Source organism: Rhinopithecus roxellana, chromosome 8 (assembly GCF_007565055.1).
Source record: "Rhinopithecus roxellana isolate Shanxi Qingling chromosome 8, ASM756505v1, whole genome shotgun sequence".
NCBI classification, from domain to species: domain Eukaryota; kingdom Metazoa; phylum Chordata; class Mammalia; order Primates; family Cercopithecidae; genus Rhinopithecus; species Rhinopithecus roxellana.
This window is the reverse complement of record NC_044556.1, coordinates 14,766,584-14,782,714: the sequence shown is the minus strand read 5'-3', so window position 1 is coordinate 14,782,714 and position 16,131 is coordinate 14,766,584. Positions and strand designations below refer to the sequence as shown.

The 16,131-nt window shown below is 57.0% G+C and overlaps 1 protein-coding gene across 4 annotated transcripts in view; it reads right to left on the bottom strand.

The window, feature by feature from the left end:
* Positions 1 to 16,131, bottom strand: part of KDM4B (lysine demethylase 4B) — a 189,060-nt gene that overhangs the window by 43,165 nt on the left and 129,764 nt on the right. For all 4 annotated transcript variants that reach the window (XM_030936513.1, XM_030936514.1, XM_030936515.1 and 1 more), the window contains exon 10: positions 2,461 to 2,657. In XM_030936513.1, coding sequence (XP_030792373.1) covers positions 2,461 to 2,657 — 197 coding nt within the window. The remainder of the gene's footprint in view (positions 1 to 2,460; positions 2,658 to 16,131) is intronic.

The following is a 16,131-nucleotide window of genomic DNA, read 5'->3' as shown; positions in this document are numbered from 1 at the left end:
GGAGAGGGCGGGAGGGGGCTCCTGGGAGGAGCAGGTCATGACTAGGAGCGAGGGGGCGGCTGGGGCAGGGAGGCCAGGCCACGCAAGGGCTGGTTCTGGGGGGGTCCACTTCCTGCGTGCAAAGATGGTTCCGAGCAGCGGTGAGCGCAGTGGCTTCCGCATCTCCTCCTGGCAGGCAATTTAGACGGCCTCTAGTCCCATTCCACTCCTGGAACTTGGTGCCAGTCTATTGGCAATCCGCTCTGTTGACCAATTAGCCTGAGCCACAATCAATTTAACCATTATGCAAATAGCACGTCCGGCTGGGCCTGGGAGTTGGGTACACGAGCTCTGTGCTGGTGTGGCCGCCTGGAGTGGCCTCCCCAGGAGGCGGCTCTTCACGAGGAGCACGCAGAAGGCAGGAAATCAAAAGGACAGATCACAAGAGCAGAAAAGACGGCTTCACCTCGGCGGGGCTGTCAGGTGGGGCTGCCCTACACCAAGGGATGGCATCAGGGTGGAGGGAACATTCTCCGAGACAGGCCAGGGGGCAGGGAAGACAGAGGAGGCCCAGGCAGACGCCCAGACCACCCAGGAGTCCCAGACTCACAGACAGATGGACATGCCCAGTTCCAGGAGAAGTTACTGGACCAGGAGTGACTTTTCAGAAACCAGTTCCAAGGCCTGTTTCTTCAGAGTGTGGTGTGGGGGCCGAGGCTGAGCCGTCCCCAACCTTGGTGCTCAGTGGCTGGGTCTCGAGTGGGCACCATCCATCGCCAGCTGGGATAAGATCAAGCCAGCAGTGACTGGATGGCTGCAGAAGGCAGGCCACTGTTCAAAGGGAAGGCGGAGGCTGCCCCCACACCAGGGCCACCACTGTTGGCCCAAAGACCAGACCTGCCAGCAGCTAGTCTGGGTACGGCCCACAAGGTAGGAACAGTGTTTACAGGTTTTGTTTTGTTTTTTTTTTCCCGGAGAGACAAGGTCTTGCTCCGTCATTCAGGCTGGAGTGCAGTGGTATGATCTCAGTTCGCTGCAGCCTCCACCTCCTGGGCTCAAGTGATCTTCCCGTCTCAGCCTCCTGAGTAGCTGGGACCACAGGAGCACACCACCACACCCAGCTAATTTTTAAATTTTGTTTAGAGATGGGGTCTCAATATGTTGCCCGGGCTGGTCTCAAACCCCTGGACTCAAGCAATCCATCTTCCTTGGCCTCCAAAGCGCAGAGATTACAAGTGTGAGCGACTGTGCCTGGCCAATATTCACATTTTTAAGTGGCTCAAAACAGAAAAATTATAATATTTGGTAGCATGTGAAAATCATGAGATCTGGATTTCAGGGTGTGTAAACAAAGCTTCACGGACACAGCCCCGCACATTTCTTCTCTGTCTATCATCTGCAGGGGCCTTGAGATGCCATGAGTCGGCGAGACATCGAGACACAGGAGGTCTGGCCTGCCAAGTTGGCAAGTCACAAATGTTTGCTCTCTGGCCCTACCCAGGAGAAGTCAGCTGAGCCCACTCTGTGCCGTCCCTCCGGGCTCCAGCTCATGCTCAGGGGCTCCCTGAATGTTTCTTGGGCACCAAACAGGAGTGAGATCTGTCGATAATTGTGCCGGGAGCAGCTCAGAGCCCTGGAAGCCTGGACGCTTCCCAGAGTGGCGGCCGGGGAGGCCAGCACTCGTCTTCACTCTGGGCATGAAGTGGACCTCCTCCTTGGCTAGGACCTGCCTCTGTGTCCCCATGGCCTCTTATAGTCAGAAGCCAAGAGGCTGCAAACGCTCTGCCCTCTCCTCCAGGTGGACATCAGACACCTGGCTGGAAGATCTGTGCGGCAGTGGAGACACCGATGTGCAGGGAGGGGTTCTGAGTAGGAGAAGGGCATCCAGGGTCATGCCAGGGGCCAGCCTTCTGCAATCCTCTCCACGATCTCAAATCCAAGCAGCACCTTTACACCGAAGGAGCAACCGCAGACACAGAAGGGCAGGGGCTCTGTAGCCCATCTGATGCCATGTGAGTCCTTGCACAGGACCCGCCTGCTCTCAGTGCCAGGGAGGGGCCCGAGGAGCCCGACAGCAGAAACGCCGTGAGTGAGAGTAACAGGGAACCATGTCGCCTGGTGACTCTGCTGAGGCAGTGGCATGGGCCTGGAAGCATGCCATGCTGAGGGTCAGCCTCCTGGCAGGGACGTGACAGGGAGTATGGGGAGCCCGCGCGTGTGAACGGCACAGACACTGCCCGCCGGAGCGGGGCCCACCCACCCCAGCAAGGCAAGGCCTCGAGAAAACGCTGTCTCAGACTCGAGGAGAAACAGACAGAACAGGAGGAGGAGAACGAACGAGGAGGCGGGGTGGGAATAGGAAGAAAGGGAGGAGCAGGACACGGCCTGGAGTCCCTGCAGGTGGGAAGGAGCCTGGGCCACCTGGCAGGGCCACCCTCCGTCACGCTGGGCCAGTCACGCAGCAGCCCCTTGGCAACTCACCTGCGGAGGAGCTTGGCCTTCAGCGAGGCCCGGGACGCGCTCCAGGAGCTCAGCTCAGGGCTGGTGAGCGCCGTGGGCCGCGTGTGGTCCAGCACCGTGAGGTCCTTGCCCTGCTTCCACAGCTCGTAGCGCTCGGGCTGCAGGATGCGCACGAACACGTCCATGGAGATCTTGACCATGTCCTTCCGGCACGTGCACTGTGGCAGGAGACAGGCACCTGAGCCTCTCCCTGCACCGCACCTGGATGGCTGGCTCCACACACCCTACTCCAGGGCAGGTGGGGCCCACGGCCCGGGCCTCCCACACCCCATCCCACCGCTGAGCCTTCCACTTCTAGAACATTTTTCTTTTCGAGACAGGGTCTCACTCTGTCACCAAGGCTGGAGCGCAGTGGTGCAATCATGGCTCACTGCAGCCTCAGCCTCTCAGGCTCAAGCGATCCTCCCGCCTCAGCCTCCTAAGTAGCTGGGACTACAGGAACCCACCAACACGTCTGGCTAATTCTTAGGAGACTTTTTAGAGATGGGGTCTCGCTATGTTGTTCAGGCTAGTATTGAACTCCTGGGTTCAAGTGATCCTCCTGCCTCAGCCTCCCAAAGCCCTGGGATTACAGGTGTGCACTACCACTCCAGGTCTGTTTCTAGAACTTCTATCACAAGTCAGGAAATGGCGGCCCCTAGTTGTGAGTCCCTGGTTTGCCTCCATGGAGTCGTAATGGCCACTGAGCAAACACCCAAGAGAAATGGGGGCTGGGCGCACGGCTTGATGAGGGGCCTGAGGTTCAGGACTGGGCACCACCCCACGCACAGTTGTCCAGAGACCAGCGAGGCTGAGATTCAGATGCTTCCTGTTGGTTCAGGCAAAAATCTCCCTCCCGTCAGATGCGGTTGCCCCCAGGTAGGTAAAAATGGATACGGGGTATTTTATAACAGCAATTGTTCCAAGAGGGCCGGGAAGAGGGGAAATGATGGCAGTCCCCAAAGAGCTGAGAGGACTGACAGGAATTCCGGAATGTGACAATGGCCACTCCTCAGGAGGCCTCACGAGGGCAATGGTGGCCCACGGGCTCCCGCACACCTCACCTGACTGCCCCCAGCTTGCAGGGCTGGAGGGACGCCAATGTTAATGAAGACGACGCTGAGGGTCTGGGAGGCTCAGGGACTTAGTGGCTACGAAAGGACATGAACATGCCACGTGCTGTGGCTGGCTTGCCTAGGGTCTTGCAGGAAGTGAGCAAACACCCAATAGGAATTTCCTGCAGCCCTTGTGTTTGGGAACCTCAAGCGAGTGGCAAGGATGAGCTGAAGTGCCCTCTAGCTGCCTCCCGGGCAGACCTGCCGCTCTCACGCCCTCAGCCCTTCCCAGGTCACTGTTCCTGGTGGCTCTGCTGCTGCATCACTTTGGTCACACTGGGCACTGTGAAGGATGTTGTGCAGGTGACCTGGTGACACTCAACATTTCAGGGACTTGGGGCCAGAGAAGCCAGGCCCCAGAAGGCATGAACAGGGCAACATAGGGAGACCCTGTTTCTACAAGGCATGAAGCCAGATGCCCAAGCGGCAATTCCCACCACGGCACTCAGATCCCAGGAGGCGGCCAGGAAGCTCTGGTCTGTCGCTTACCCGCTGAGATGGGGCTGGAAAAACACCAGCCTCGAGAGGAAGGGGGAAAGGGCAGGGCTGGCAAACAGTGTCACACAGGCCCAAACGCTAAGTGTTTTCAGCTTCGAGAAACTCTGCCACCATGCCTCAAAAGCATCACAGACGATGGGCAAATGCATGCACGTGGTTGTGTGTTAATAAAACTATTGACAAACACAGGCCAGGGCCAGAGTTGAACCACGGGCTGCAGTTTGGAAACTCCTGGTCTAGACTCTAGGGGACAAAGTATCCCTGGGAGTCCCCACAGGCATTGGGGAGGGCCATGCAGAAGCTTGGAGGGTGGGGGGCAGAGGCACGGGCCCCCCCTCTGAAGGGGGCACAGCCCTCGTCTCCTGCTAGGGAGAGGCAGGCCCAGGGACCACATGCCAGACACAGACTGCCCCCACCTCTGCCAACCCTCATCCCAGCCTCAGAAGCCCACGGGGAACTTTCTGCCTCTCCATCAAACACGCAAAGGAGAAGAAGCCCATTCCCAAACATCGTAAGACAGTCTTCCGTTTCAAGTACCTGTCTTGCTGTCACTACCCGTGCTCAACAGGATGAAGGAAACAGAAAGGGAAAGACTTAATTCAACGCGACTATTCCCTTGCCCTGACAAACCTTTCCAGGTGGCCCGCCCTTTGCTTGGAGACACTGACATATTTACAACCCCAAATCTGAAGCTGTGGGGCTGGGGACAGCAGAAACCTTCCTGTGGAATTTCCTGCAGCTCGTGCCTCCTCCCACCTTCCCCAGTCCTGAGGGAGCCATGGAACCTTCTGCTGGATCCAGGAGCAGGGGCTTGGGAACAGTTAGAGCCTGACCATGCTGAGCAGGAGGGAATATTTATGGCCAAGCAATTCCCAGCAAACTCAATTCATTCAATGAAAGATGGCGCGGGAGAGGAAGGCTGGTGGTGTCATTTGGCCGTGGAGTGGCAGGAGCACAGATGGTGCCCGCGTTTCAGACTCCTGGCTGGGCCAGCCGCTCCGGCATCCCCATCCACAGCAGCTTAGGGGATTTGTATTGAGCGGCTTTGCAATTGCTTTTCCTTAAGTAATTAAAAAAAGCACCTGTGTGCACCCATGGATGGGACAGGCAGACACGCTCCATGGAGCACACTGCCGTGGCCTGGAGCCTGGCCTGAGCCCCCTCGCCCGGCTGGGACTGGCCAGGCTCCAGAGATGCGTCCCCTGCCCCGGGGGCTGGCCCCACTGTCAGGACAAAGCTGCTGGTGCCAGCCCGCCCACGGCTGGACTGGAAGGAGGTGGCGGCTGGGAGCATTCCTGCGAGTCTCCATGTGGCCCTGCAGGGAGCTGGGGAGCTGGGACACCCAAGAAGCAAACAGTAGGAAGGAGGCAAGGCCGGTGGGTCGTGGGGAGGGAAGCATGGCCTCGTGGATCGAGGACACAGGGCAGTCACTTCCGAGTGCTGGGCAGCTCCGCAGGGCCACAGTGTGGGAGAGAAACCGCTGGGGCTGGTGAGGAGACCCAGCTCCCCTCAGCAGCAGCCTCCTGCTGAACATGCCCAGCCCCCACTGCAAGCCACCAACTCCGGCCTCTTCGGATCGGCTGCGTGCCTGTGGGAGCCACGTGCCCAAGAAAAGGGTGAGCCAGGCACGTGAGGACTTCTGTGGGCTGTTCTACTGTGGCTGGGAAGGGTTCAGAGCAGGCTGAAGAGAGCTCCACCACAGAGTCCTCGGGCAGGGCGGACCTCGCTGTCTATTTTCATTCATTAGCGAGGCCCCTGATTGTCCTCACCACAGCCCTGTCTAGCTGCCCACTCTGTGGGACACGTGTGTCTGCGAAGCTGTGCAGGAGTGACTGGAGGGGACGGGCCCTGCCCGCTACAATTTCCTGCTCCCCGACTTAGTGGTCGTCCGTCAGCACTCGCGACAGAGAAGGAAGGTGCCGTCTGGGGGAATCTGGCCGTGTCATTAGTTTCTGACGGAGAAATCAGGCACAAACGGCAAGAGAAGGTCTGCGCGGCCCCCGAAGGCCTGAGCACACCCCAGGGCCCTGTGTTCCATCGTGTGGCGTGATACATGCAGCCACCAGAGCTGTGTGTATGGGTGAGGCTGCCCTGAGAGCTGCGGGGGAAGCTGGGCAAGTCTGGCCAAGGAAGGGTGGCGGTCCAAGACCAGGAGGCGGGGACTCAGGTGAGGAACGTGGAGCATGAAGCCAGGGTCCCACCGCCAGTCTCCACGGAGGGTCTTTGTTCCCAAATACGCTGCATTCTCTGCGGGTCACGGCCTCAGGTTGCCTGGCCTTGGGATCAGCCTCTCGTCGACAGGTTGGACCCAACTGCAAGTTCTCTGCCCCCACCACTCTCCCCAACGCTAAGGTCCTGGTCTCACTGCTCTGGGTTGGGCTCGAACCCATAAGTTCCTTCTCATTCCCAGGTGAAGCTAGCAGAGCAGAGTCTCAAAGCAAGACCACCCCTCTTGGTGCCCCAGATGCCAAGCAGAACCGGGTTCTTGGACAGCGCCCATGTCAGGGGGCGGCCTGACCACCCTGCCAAGTGCACCTCTGGGGACCTGGACAGCACCGCTTCCCAGCGAATCAGCAGAGGGAGAGGTGGCTGCTGGGTCCTGCGGAATCCCCCAGAGGAGGAGGGTGGGTCAGCATCACGGCCCCTACTTGGCCCCCAGGAAGCACGGAGCAGACCCCGGCAGCCTTGGGAGGATGCAGGGAGGAGACGAGCAGCTCTGCCAAGCTGCAGACGATGGGCGGAACGTGGATCTTTGCACACTCCGGGCAAGCTCGTCCCTAACCTCCCCCTGCCCGTGATCTTGCCTGAGGAAGGAAGGAATTCAAAGACGTCCTTTGCTTTTATATTGAAAGACAAGTATGCTTGTGCACACACACACATCACAATGACTCTAACCAAACCGTTCAACCGTCGTGGACAGAATAAATAAATGACACACGACAGGGAGGCGTGCGCTAGGAAGATGTGGTCTACAGGACCCTTTCAATGACAGAAACGTCCTCAGGATGTGTCTGTTATCTGAAGAAACACAAAGTGCACAGTCATGAATACAGCAAGAGTCCGATTATGAACAGAGGTCTCTAAAGAGAATGCCCACAGTGCATGGCCAACTTGGGCTGATGATGCAGAGGGCACAGGACCCAGAGCGGGGCCGAGCAGGAGGCCAGGGCTGTCCATGCCTGGAGCGGGGCTGCTTCCCGGCAGGGGCAGAGGCCCAGAAGCCGGTGGTGGGGCGTGCGCGGCCGCCATGCTCAGTACAAACTGGGACTGCCGCCCATGTCTACACAGACACACCTGCATCAAAACACTCACTGTGGTTCTTTCAATTGTGGGAGTAAACACTTCTGTCCTACTTATTTCTCTAAATCTCTTTATTGAGAAGGCATATCACCTAAGGTGGGCCCATGGGCCACATCTGGCTTACCACTTGTTATTTGTGAAGTTTTATTCACACAGCCACGCCCGTTCGTATCATCCACAGCTGTGTTCATGCTACAAGGGCAGGGCAGAACGCTCACAATGGGGAATAGCACAGCCTGCGAAGCTGCAAACAGTTACTATCAGGTCCTTCACAGTAAGTGGGCTGGCTCAAATGGTGGCTCACACCTGTCATCCCAGCACTTTGGGAGGCTGAGGCAGGCGGATCGCTTGAGGCCAGGAGTTCAAAACCAGCCTGGGCAACATAGTGAGACACTGTCTCTACAAAAATTTATTTTTAAAATTAGGTGAGTGTGGTGGTGCACGCCTATTGTCCTAGCTACTTGGGAGGCCGAGGTGGGAGGATCATCTGAGCCCAGGAGGTTGAGGCTGCAGTGACCTGTGATCATGCCACAGCTCTCCAGCCCAGGTGACAGACTGAGACCCTGTCTCAAAAGAAAAAGCTTGCTGAAGCCTGATTTAAGTCATGAAGTTACCTTTCTAGTGTAACTCGCAGTGTAACAGCCTCGGGGTGAACATCACATTCCACAGACCAGCTTCAGCACACTCTGGGAGCAATCGCAGATGTGTCTGTGTAGACATGGGCGGCAGTCCCAGTTTGTACTGAGCATGGCGGCCGCGCACGCCCCACCACTGGCTTCTGGGCCTCTGACTGCCCCTGCCGGAAAGCAGCCCCGCTCCAGGCATGGACAGCCCTGGCCTCCTGCTCGGCCCCGCTCTGGGTCCTGTGCCCTCTGCATCATCAGCCCAAGTTGGCCATGCACTGTGGGCATGCTGCCCCAGGAACTCAGGTGCAGCTCAGGGAGCTGGGCCCACCACACCTCAGCCTCATGGGGGCCTGGATCCTGCTGCCCGGACGGGGCCCAGGGGGTGCGACTCTCCCGGCCTCACCACCTGACCCAGCTCCAAACTCCCAGAGCCCACAGACTTCGCACATTCCAGCGGGGATGGCCCCAGTTGTCTTAATGAGCCCAGATACTCATATACGGGAGAAAACAGCAATTCGGGTCCCTGAAATGACAACTTCGGGACCCAGAGTCAGGCTCTGGTTCTCCCGGGTTCGCTGAGACCTGCCCAGGGTCTGGGGAAGAGAAGAGGCACGGCCTGAGGAGTGACGTCTTCTGTTTCTAATTTTTGGGGGGTGTGAGGATGTCCATTATATCCGTGACATCAGTTCCAATACATCAGCTCCACCTAAAAGCAGTCCTATTTTGGAAGCTCCCAAGGGACACACATGAGGTCCAAATCCTGGAAGTGGCATTCCCAGAAAAACCCCCTTCCAAGCCAGAGCATCCCTGTGCTGCTCCTTGCTGGGTTCAGAACTGTCTGGCTCAGAATTGAAAGCACGTTTTAAGGACCTTTAATTTCACAAGATTTTAGTTGCTGGGGGGAAAAAAAAAAGGTACTGATCTTAGATTAGGTTCTGCAATTGTGGCCATAAAAACCCAGAGCAAAACGGTTTCTAACTTCTAGTTCAGAAAGAGTCACGTCTCCCATGTCCAATCTATAATAGGCTATGAATTAATAAGTCTGAATTAATAAGTCTGAATTAATGTAGTTTTACCATGCAACGCCGGGCCCTGCCCTGAAGCAGCTCATAGTGTAACTGGGAGACAAAACAAACACATACGAGAAGCCGGGGGACCCGGGAGCAGAATGGGGCCATGTGCCCAGGAGCTGTACCGGCATGCCTGCTTGTCCTGTTGTTGCCGGGGTGGGAGTGCACCAGCCGGAGTGAGCTCCTCTGCTTCTCGGGGTCCTGCCAGTGGGACTCATTGGCCAGGGATTCGGCCAGCCTCCCTGCCACCCACCCAGCAGCCACAGGACACTTTTCTCCAGATAAAAAGGGGAGGGCCAGGCTGCAGGCAGCTGTCGGGAGGGGCCCTCCTCCTGCCCCTCACTCACCCCATGATGTGCGGGTGGCCAAGCCTCAGGAGCTTGGAAGCCACTCAGAAGGTGGCTGGCCTGCCCTGGCTCTACAGAAGGTGGCCGTGCACCCCCGTGCCCCATGTCACCTCCTTTAGGACCAGGGCAGGATGGGGAAGGGAATCGGGAAGGGAACAGGGTGTGGAGCGAGCCTCACAGAGCAGAAGCCAGGCTCCCCGGGCTCGGGGCCGTTCCCTCCATCCTTCTCCAACACGGACCCTCCTGACGTGGCTAACATGAGTCTCCACTGACAGATGCTGTCACAGACCCTTAAGAAAAACCTGGGGTGGAGAGAGGGTCTAGCAGGAGGCTGGACAAGCTGCAGCTGCTGTTTGCAAATGACAGGCCCAGGACTGATGGCCGTCGAGTTCAGGGGACCTGGACTAATCTCAGCACGGCTGCTGGCTGGCTGGCCCCTGTCACCTGGTGCCCAAACACCAAGCCAACTAGCTAGAAGCAGTGTGGCCGTCATCTGTCCCGGAAGGCTGACGCATCCGACAGCCCGATATTCCCGACGCAGGCCTCAGAGGATCCGCTGCTACATTCCCAGGAAAATCCAAAAGCAGGCGGGGCTGCTGGTTTGCCTCTGGTTATGCAGAGCAGAGCCCGATGTAGAGATAAATAGATTTCTTTTTTCCAAAGCATGAAAAAAATAGAAATCAGAATGTCGATGGGCTCGGAGCTGGCAGTCGCAGAGCCCAGGGCCTGCTTTAGGACGTTGTGCCAACCGAAATTGGCTCGTGTGGTGCCTGCTGCAGAGAGCGGGGGAAGGGGTCAGAGAGTCCAGGAGTGGCCAGGCCTGCCCGGTGCCTGCAGGAAGCGAACACTGGCCCTGGGCTCTGCATACTCACCGGCCTCACTGGCAGCAGTGCCTTCCAAAAGGGGGTGCCACCAACTGCCCCACACACCCTGCCCTGTCCTGCAGGCTGTCACAGGACTGTGCGGAAGGCGGAAGGGGTGGGTGCGTGGTGGGCAGGGCCGTTGCCAGGAGAGGCGGCTTTGGCTCTATCTTGCACTCCCCAGGGCTTTAAAGTGAAATAAATTTAACCTTTTCATGGGAATAAATATTAATGCCCAAAAAAACCTGGAGATCTTATTACTTAGCACCGCCATAGCACCGGACGTGCAGAGCTCTTCACTGCTCAGACTGCTCCCAGGCAGGCCGGGGGAAGGGAGTGGGGAGAGAGACGCTGACGTCAGGGGCCACATCCACAGGCCACAGTGGACCAGGGCTCTCCTGTGGGCGGGGCAGGTGCCGCACCCACCACCTGTCACCCGTCACCCATCGCCCCCCGCCCGTTGCTGGTGAAAGGAGAGCCTGAGGGGAGCCGGGGCCTCGATTCCCTGCTGCGGTACAAGACCCCTCAGACCAGCAAGAGACCGGGAGGAGCCCCAGAGGCCACCCCGGCCCTGGCCCCATTCCTCTCCTGCTCCCCTGGCCTGTGGAGGCTCAGCCCCTCTCCCAGACTTCCCAGGGGTGCCCAGCTCCACCCTCCCCCAGGCTCCGGCCTTCATCGTTGGCGACTTCCACACTGACCTGCTGATCCTTCAAGGGACACCGAGAAGGCCCCACTGCCTCCACTCCCTGCCAGGCAATACCATGCCCCTCCTGGGCAGCCAGAGGCAACTGCAGGAAGGAGGCCACGCTCACGGCGCCTGGCTGTAAGTGACGCCCTGGTTGGTTGCCAAGCCCACGCCACCCATCTCTCTCCTAAAGCTACGGGAAAGTGGCTTTAGGGAGGACACACCTGCCAGGACAGGGAAGACAGAAAAGGAGACGACGGCAGGCTGGTGGTGGGACGTGGCGAGCAGGCTGACAGCCACCAGGGGCCAATCCCAGCAGAGACACGGACGGTGGTGGCGGGAGCACACCTCACGCCTCACAGCCCAGGGTTCCCTGGAAACGAGGGTGGCATCGCTCACCACGGAGGTCTGGGTGAGGACTGCTGGAGCACCCAACCCCTCCTGGCGCCCTGGTGGCCACCTGTCCCTCCTCGCTGGACTCCATAGGCTCATTTACTGGAGAGGCCAGAGAAGGTGGGTGTCTGGGCTGGGGACACTGGGCACAGTGGAGGATGTGGGTGCCACCCTTAGGAGCCCAGGCAGGAGGCTGGAGGGCTACTCCCTGCACAATCTGGCTGGCCCAAGGGGAGAGACCCAAAGGGCCTGATGTGGGCCCCCCCATAACAGTGCACCCAGGTATCCCAGGGTAAAGCACTGAGTGAGCCCCTCCCTGCCCTTCCCCTGCATCCACAGCCGACCCAGGATCTCCCCGGGTAAAGCACCAAGTGAGGCCCTCCCCTCCCTTCCCCTGCATCCACAGCCTACCTGGATCTCCCTTGGTAAAGCACCGAGTGAGGCCCTCCCCTCCCTTCCCCTGCATCCACAGCCCACCCGGATCTCCCCGGGTAAAGCACTGAGTGAGGCCCTCCCCGCCCTTCCCCTGCATCCACAGCCCACCCGGATCTCCCTGAGTAAAGCACTGAGTGAGGCCCTCCCCGCCCGTCCCCTGCATCCACAGCCCACCCAGATCTCCCCGGGTAAAGCACCGAGTGAGCCCCTCCCTGCCCTTCCCCTGCATCCACAGCCCACCCGGATCTCCCTGGGTAAAGCACTGAGTGAGGCCCTCCCCGCCCTTCCCCTGCATCCACAGCCCACCCGGATCTCCCGGGGTAAAGCACTGAGTGAGCCCCTCCCCGCCCTTCCCCTGCATCCAGAGCCCACCCGGATCTCCCGGGGTAAAGCACTGAGTGAGCCCCTCCCCGCCCTTCCCCTGCATCCACAGCCCACCCGGATCTCCCGGGGTATAGCACTGAGTGAGCCCCTCCCCGCCCTTCCCCTGCATCCAGAGCCCACCCGGATTTCCCGGGGTAAAGCACTGAATGAGGCCCTCCCCGCTATCTCCTTGCATCCCGAGCCATCATCAGCCTCCGTTGCCTGCTTGGGTTTTTGGGTTTTTTTTTTTTTTTTTTGAGACAGAATCTCACTCTATTACCCAGGCTGGAGCTGGAGTGTGGTGGCGTGATCACAGAGGCGCACTGTAGACTCCAAGCCCTGGGTTCGAGCAATTCTCCTGCCTCAGCCTCCCAAAGTGCTGCATTACAGGCGTGAGCCACTGTACCCAGCCCCTCACTTGTAATCATTACACTCGATCATTACCCCCAAGCATCAGAGAGATGGGCCTGCACTATGATCCCCAGAGATTAAAATAAACAATCAAAATAAACCCCAAAAAACAAAAAACTGGTAAGAAACAGAGGACAGAGAAGATATTTTCTTTTTTCTTTCTTCTTTTTTGAGATGGAGTCTCGCTCTTGTCACCCAGGTTGGAGTGCAATGGCACAACCTCGGTTCACTGCAACCTCCGCCTCCTGGGTTCAAGTGATTCTCCTACTTCAGCCTCCCGAGTAGCTGGGATTACAGGTACCCACTGCCACGCCCGGCTAATTTTTTGTACTTTGAGTAGCAACGGGGTTTCACCACATTGGCCAGGCTGGTCTCGAACTCCTGACCTCAGGTGATCTGCCTGCTTCGGCCTCCCAAAGTGCTGGAATCACAGGTGTGAGCCATCATGTCCAGTCAGAGAAGACATTTTCAAAAGGAATTTAAACCTATCATCAATCAACATCCTCAGGAAAGAAAGATACTACATCGTGAAAGAAGAAGAGGGCTTCACTCCAGCCTAAGACCCTGTCTCATTCCACAGCGAGATCCTGCCTTGAAAACAAGAACAAGGAAAACAACAACAAGGCCAAGTAGGAAATGGAGGTGGGGAAGATAAAGAAAGCGGAGCGCTAGTTCTGAAAGCCCAACAGTGAGTCACAGGAGTTTGAAACAGAAACAAGAAAATAGAAACAGGAGAGCAAATAATCAATGAAACCATTCAAGAAAGTTGACCAGAATCATGGGAAAGGTTGGAAAAGATGGATGGAAAGGCCCAAGGAGGGGGAAGTGACAAAAATCAGACACACACCAGGTACCCAGTGAGGGGACTTCAGGACACCTGGGACACAAAGAGGGTTCAATAAGCTTCCAGAAGGGAGAAAAACAGGTTCCACATCAAGGATGAGGAATCAGAGGAGCATCTTTGTGCCAGCAGCACTGGATGAGAACCACGGATCGGTGTGGCCTTCAAAGGGACTTCAATACCCAGCCAAACTATCCACCACACAGACAGCAGCCTTTCCTGCACAAGTTCTTCTACTTTGTTGCCTAACCATCCTGTGGAGTTTTTGGTTTCATTTTCAATCTCTGCCCTTTCCTTAGTTCTCATGGTTCTGGAGGCTGGAAAGTCCAAGATCAAAGCACTGGCAGATTTGGAGTCTGGTGAGGGTCACTTCCTGGTTCCTAGACGGTGCCTTCTCACTGTGTCCTCCTCTGGTGGAAAGGGTGAGGGAGCTCTCTGGGGGCTCTTCTACAAGGGCTCTGCTCTCCTCCACGAGGGTGCCACCCTCAGGCCCTGTTTTCAAACGAGAAAACTCTCAAAACTTTACTGCCTGTGTTCCTTTCTCAAGAAGCCCCTGGAAGGTATGTCCCTCAGAAATGAGGTCACAGCAGGTGTGGAGGCCACAGTAACTCCATCTTGGATGCTAACCTGCCATGTTGGCTTCTGATTAACCCCCATTCTGGGAAGGCCTCTGAGATTTCCAGTTCATCTACCACTCCTTGTATACGAGAAGGTACTTACTGTAAATCTTGCCCTTTGGTCAAATGGCCCTGAGGTTTCCATATTTCAATTGTCTTGCACATCCCTGAACCACCCTTCCCTACGGTATATAAGCCCTGGGTCTGGGGATGATGGTGCAGGGATCCATCGTCTTGTCTCACTGCTGCCACCCAAGACACAGACATGGCTTCTCTTCGTAAATCCTTATTAAATGTTTCTCTCTGAGAAACTGAATGCCAGCCTCTTTCTTTAGCCTCTCAGCATCCTTGGACCTTGGGGTAGATTTGCACAGACCTGCTCATCATGTTTAAAGAGAAAGGAAACAAATGGGCCTTCTGGCACCCCACAATCCTCTCCACTGCCCACTGCTACCCAGTGTGTGCCCAGTGCTACCAGAACTGGAGGTTGTTCTATGTGACCCAGGTTCCCCTCAAAGGATGCCTGCCAAATGGAAAGAAAGCAGCAACTAAAGGCTCAGAAATCCACCCCGCACATTCCTCAGAGGCAGGGATGAGGGAAATGGCATGTGAGGAAGTGACTGTGATGAACCTTTTGTCTTAGTCCATTCTTGGAACAAAATACCATAAGCTGGGGGCTTATAAGCAAATTGCTTATTTCTTATGGTTCTGGAGGCTGGGAAGTCCAAGATCAGAACACCGGCAGGTCTGGGGTCTGGTGAGGGTCACTTCCTGGTTCTTGGCGTCTTCTCACTGAGTCCTCTCATGGTGGAGGGGGCGAGGGAGCTCTCTGGGAGCTCTTTCATAAGGCCACTGATCCCATCAATGAGGGCATCGCCCTCATGCCCTCGTCGCCTCCCAGAGGCCCCATCTCTTTTTTTTATTTTTGAGACAGAGTCTCGCTCTGTCGCCCGGGCTGGAGTGCAGTGGCTGGATCTCAGCTCACTGCAAGCTCCGCCTCCCGGGTTTACGCCATTCTCCTGCCTCAGCCTCTGGAGTAGCTGGGACTACAGGCGCCCGCCACCTCGCCCGGCTAGTTTTTTGTATTTTTTAGTAGAGACGGGGTTTCACCATGTTCGCCAGGATGGTCTCGATCTCCTGACCTCGTGATCCACCCGTCTTGGCCTCCCAAAGTGCTGGGATTACAGGCTTGAGCCACTGCGCCCGGCCTGAGGCTCCATCTCTTAATACCATCACCCTAGGGAGGGGTATGAGGACTTGACAGATGACTCTGAGGGGACACAGACTTTCAGTTCATGGTCCCTTTCTAGAGAACTAGGTGGACCAACCTCGTGCCGCCGGGGGTTTTAAATGAGATAACACAAGCGAACCTCATAGGCTGGACAAGTCAGGGCCACCATGGGAGCACTTCCTGTTATAAAGCAAGACCTGCCAGTCACCTACAAGGGAACAGGCAGGGCAGCTGTTCTCGGGTCTGAATTCCCAAGCCTGTCACTCTAATCTAATGTCTGAGATTATGCCTTCTGAGCCATAACGATCCCATGAAAAATGCCTGAAATCCAATGAAACTGGCGTGCTTTTGCAAATTGTAATAAGAAATAAAATAGAAAACATACGGAATGCCAGACCTTCCTTTAACATCATATTGCAAAAGAAATCCACTCCCCAGAGGCCGAGTCCCCCTGCTGTTAACGGGGCTTCCACGGACCATGTACTGACGCGGAGGCTGCCACTGCTCATGCAGGAAGCTCCTTGGCCACCAGCCCCGGCCCAGCTGGGGGCTGTGTCAGCCTCTGCCTCTGCATCCTGCCTTGCTCTGCAGGGCTCATGGGCTGCAATCAGACAAGCGCTTCTGAAGCCCCTCCTGGCGGGGCTTGGGCAAACATGCAGAAACCTTCCACAGAGCTTTGGCAGCTCCTGACTGACATTTGAGCCCCCCATGTCTGAGATCCAAAGAAGCTGGGGGCCCCAGATCCACGAGGCTCTGCTGAGCTAAGAGTAGGAGGAGGGTTCACATCTCATTGGTGACAGAGGGGAATCACTCTCGCTGGGCATCTCCCACAGGAGAAGTCTGAGCCAAAACGGAGACAGA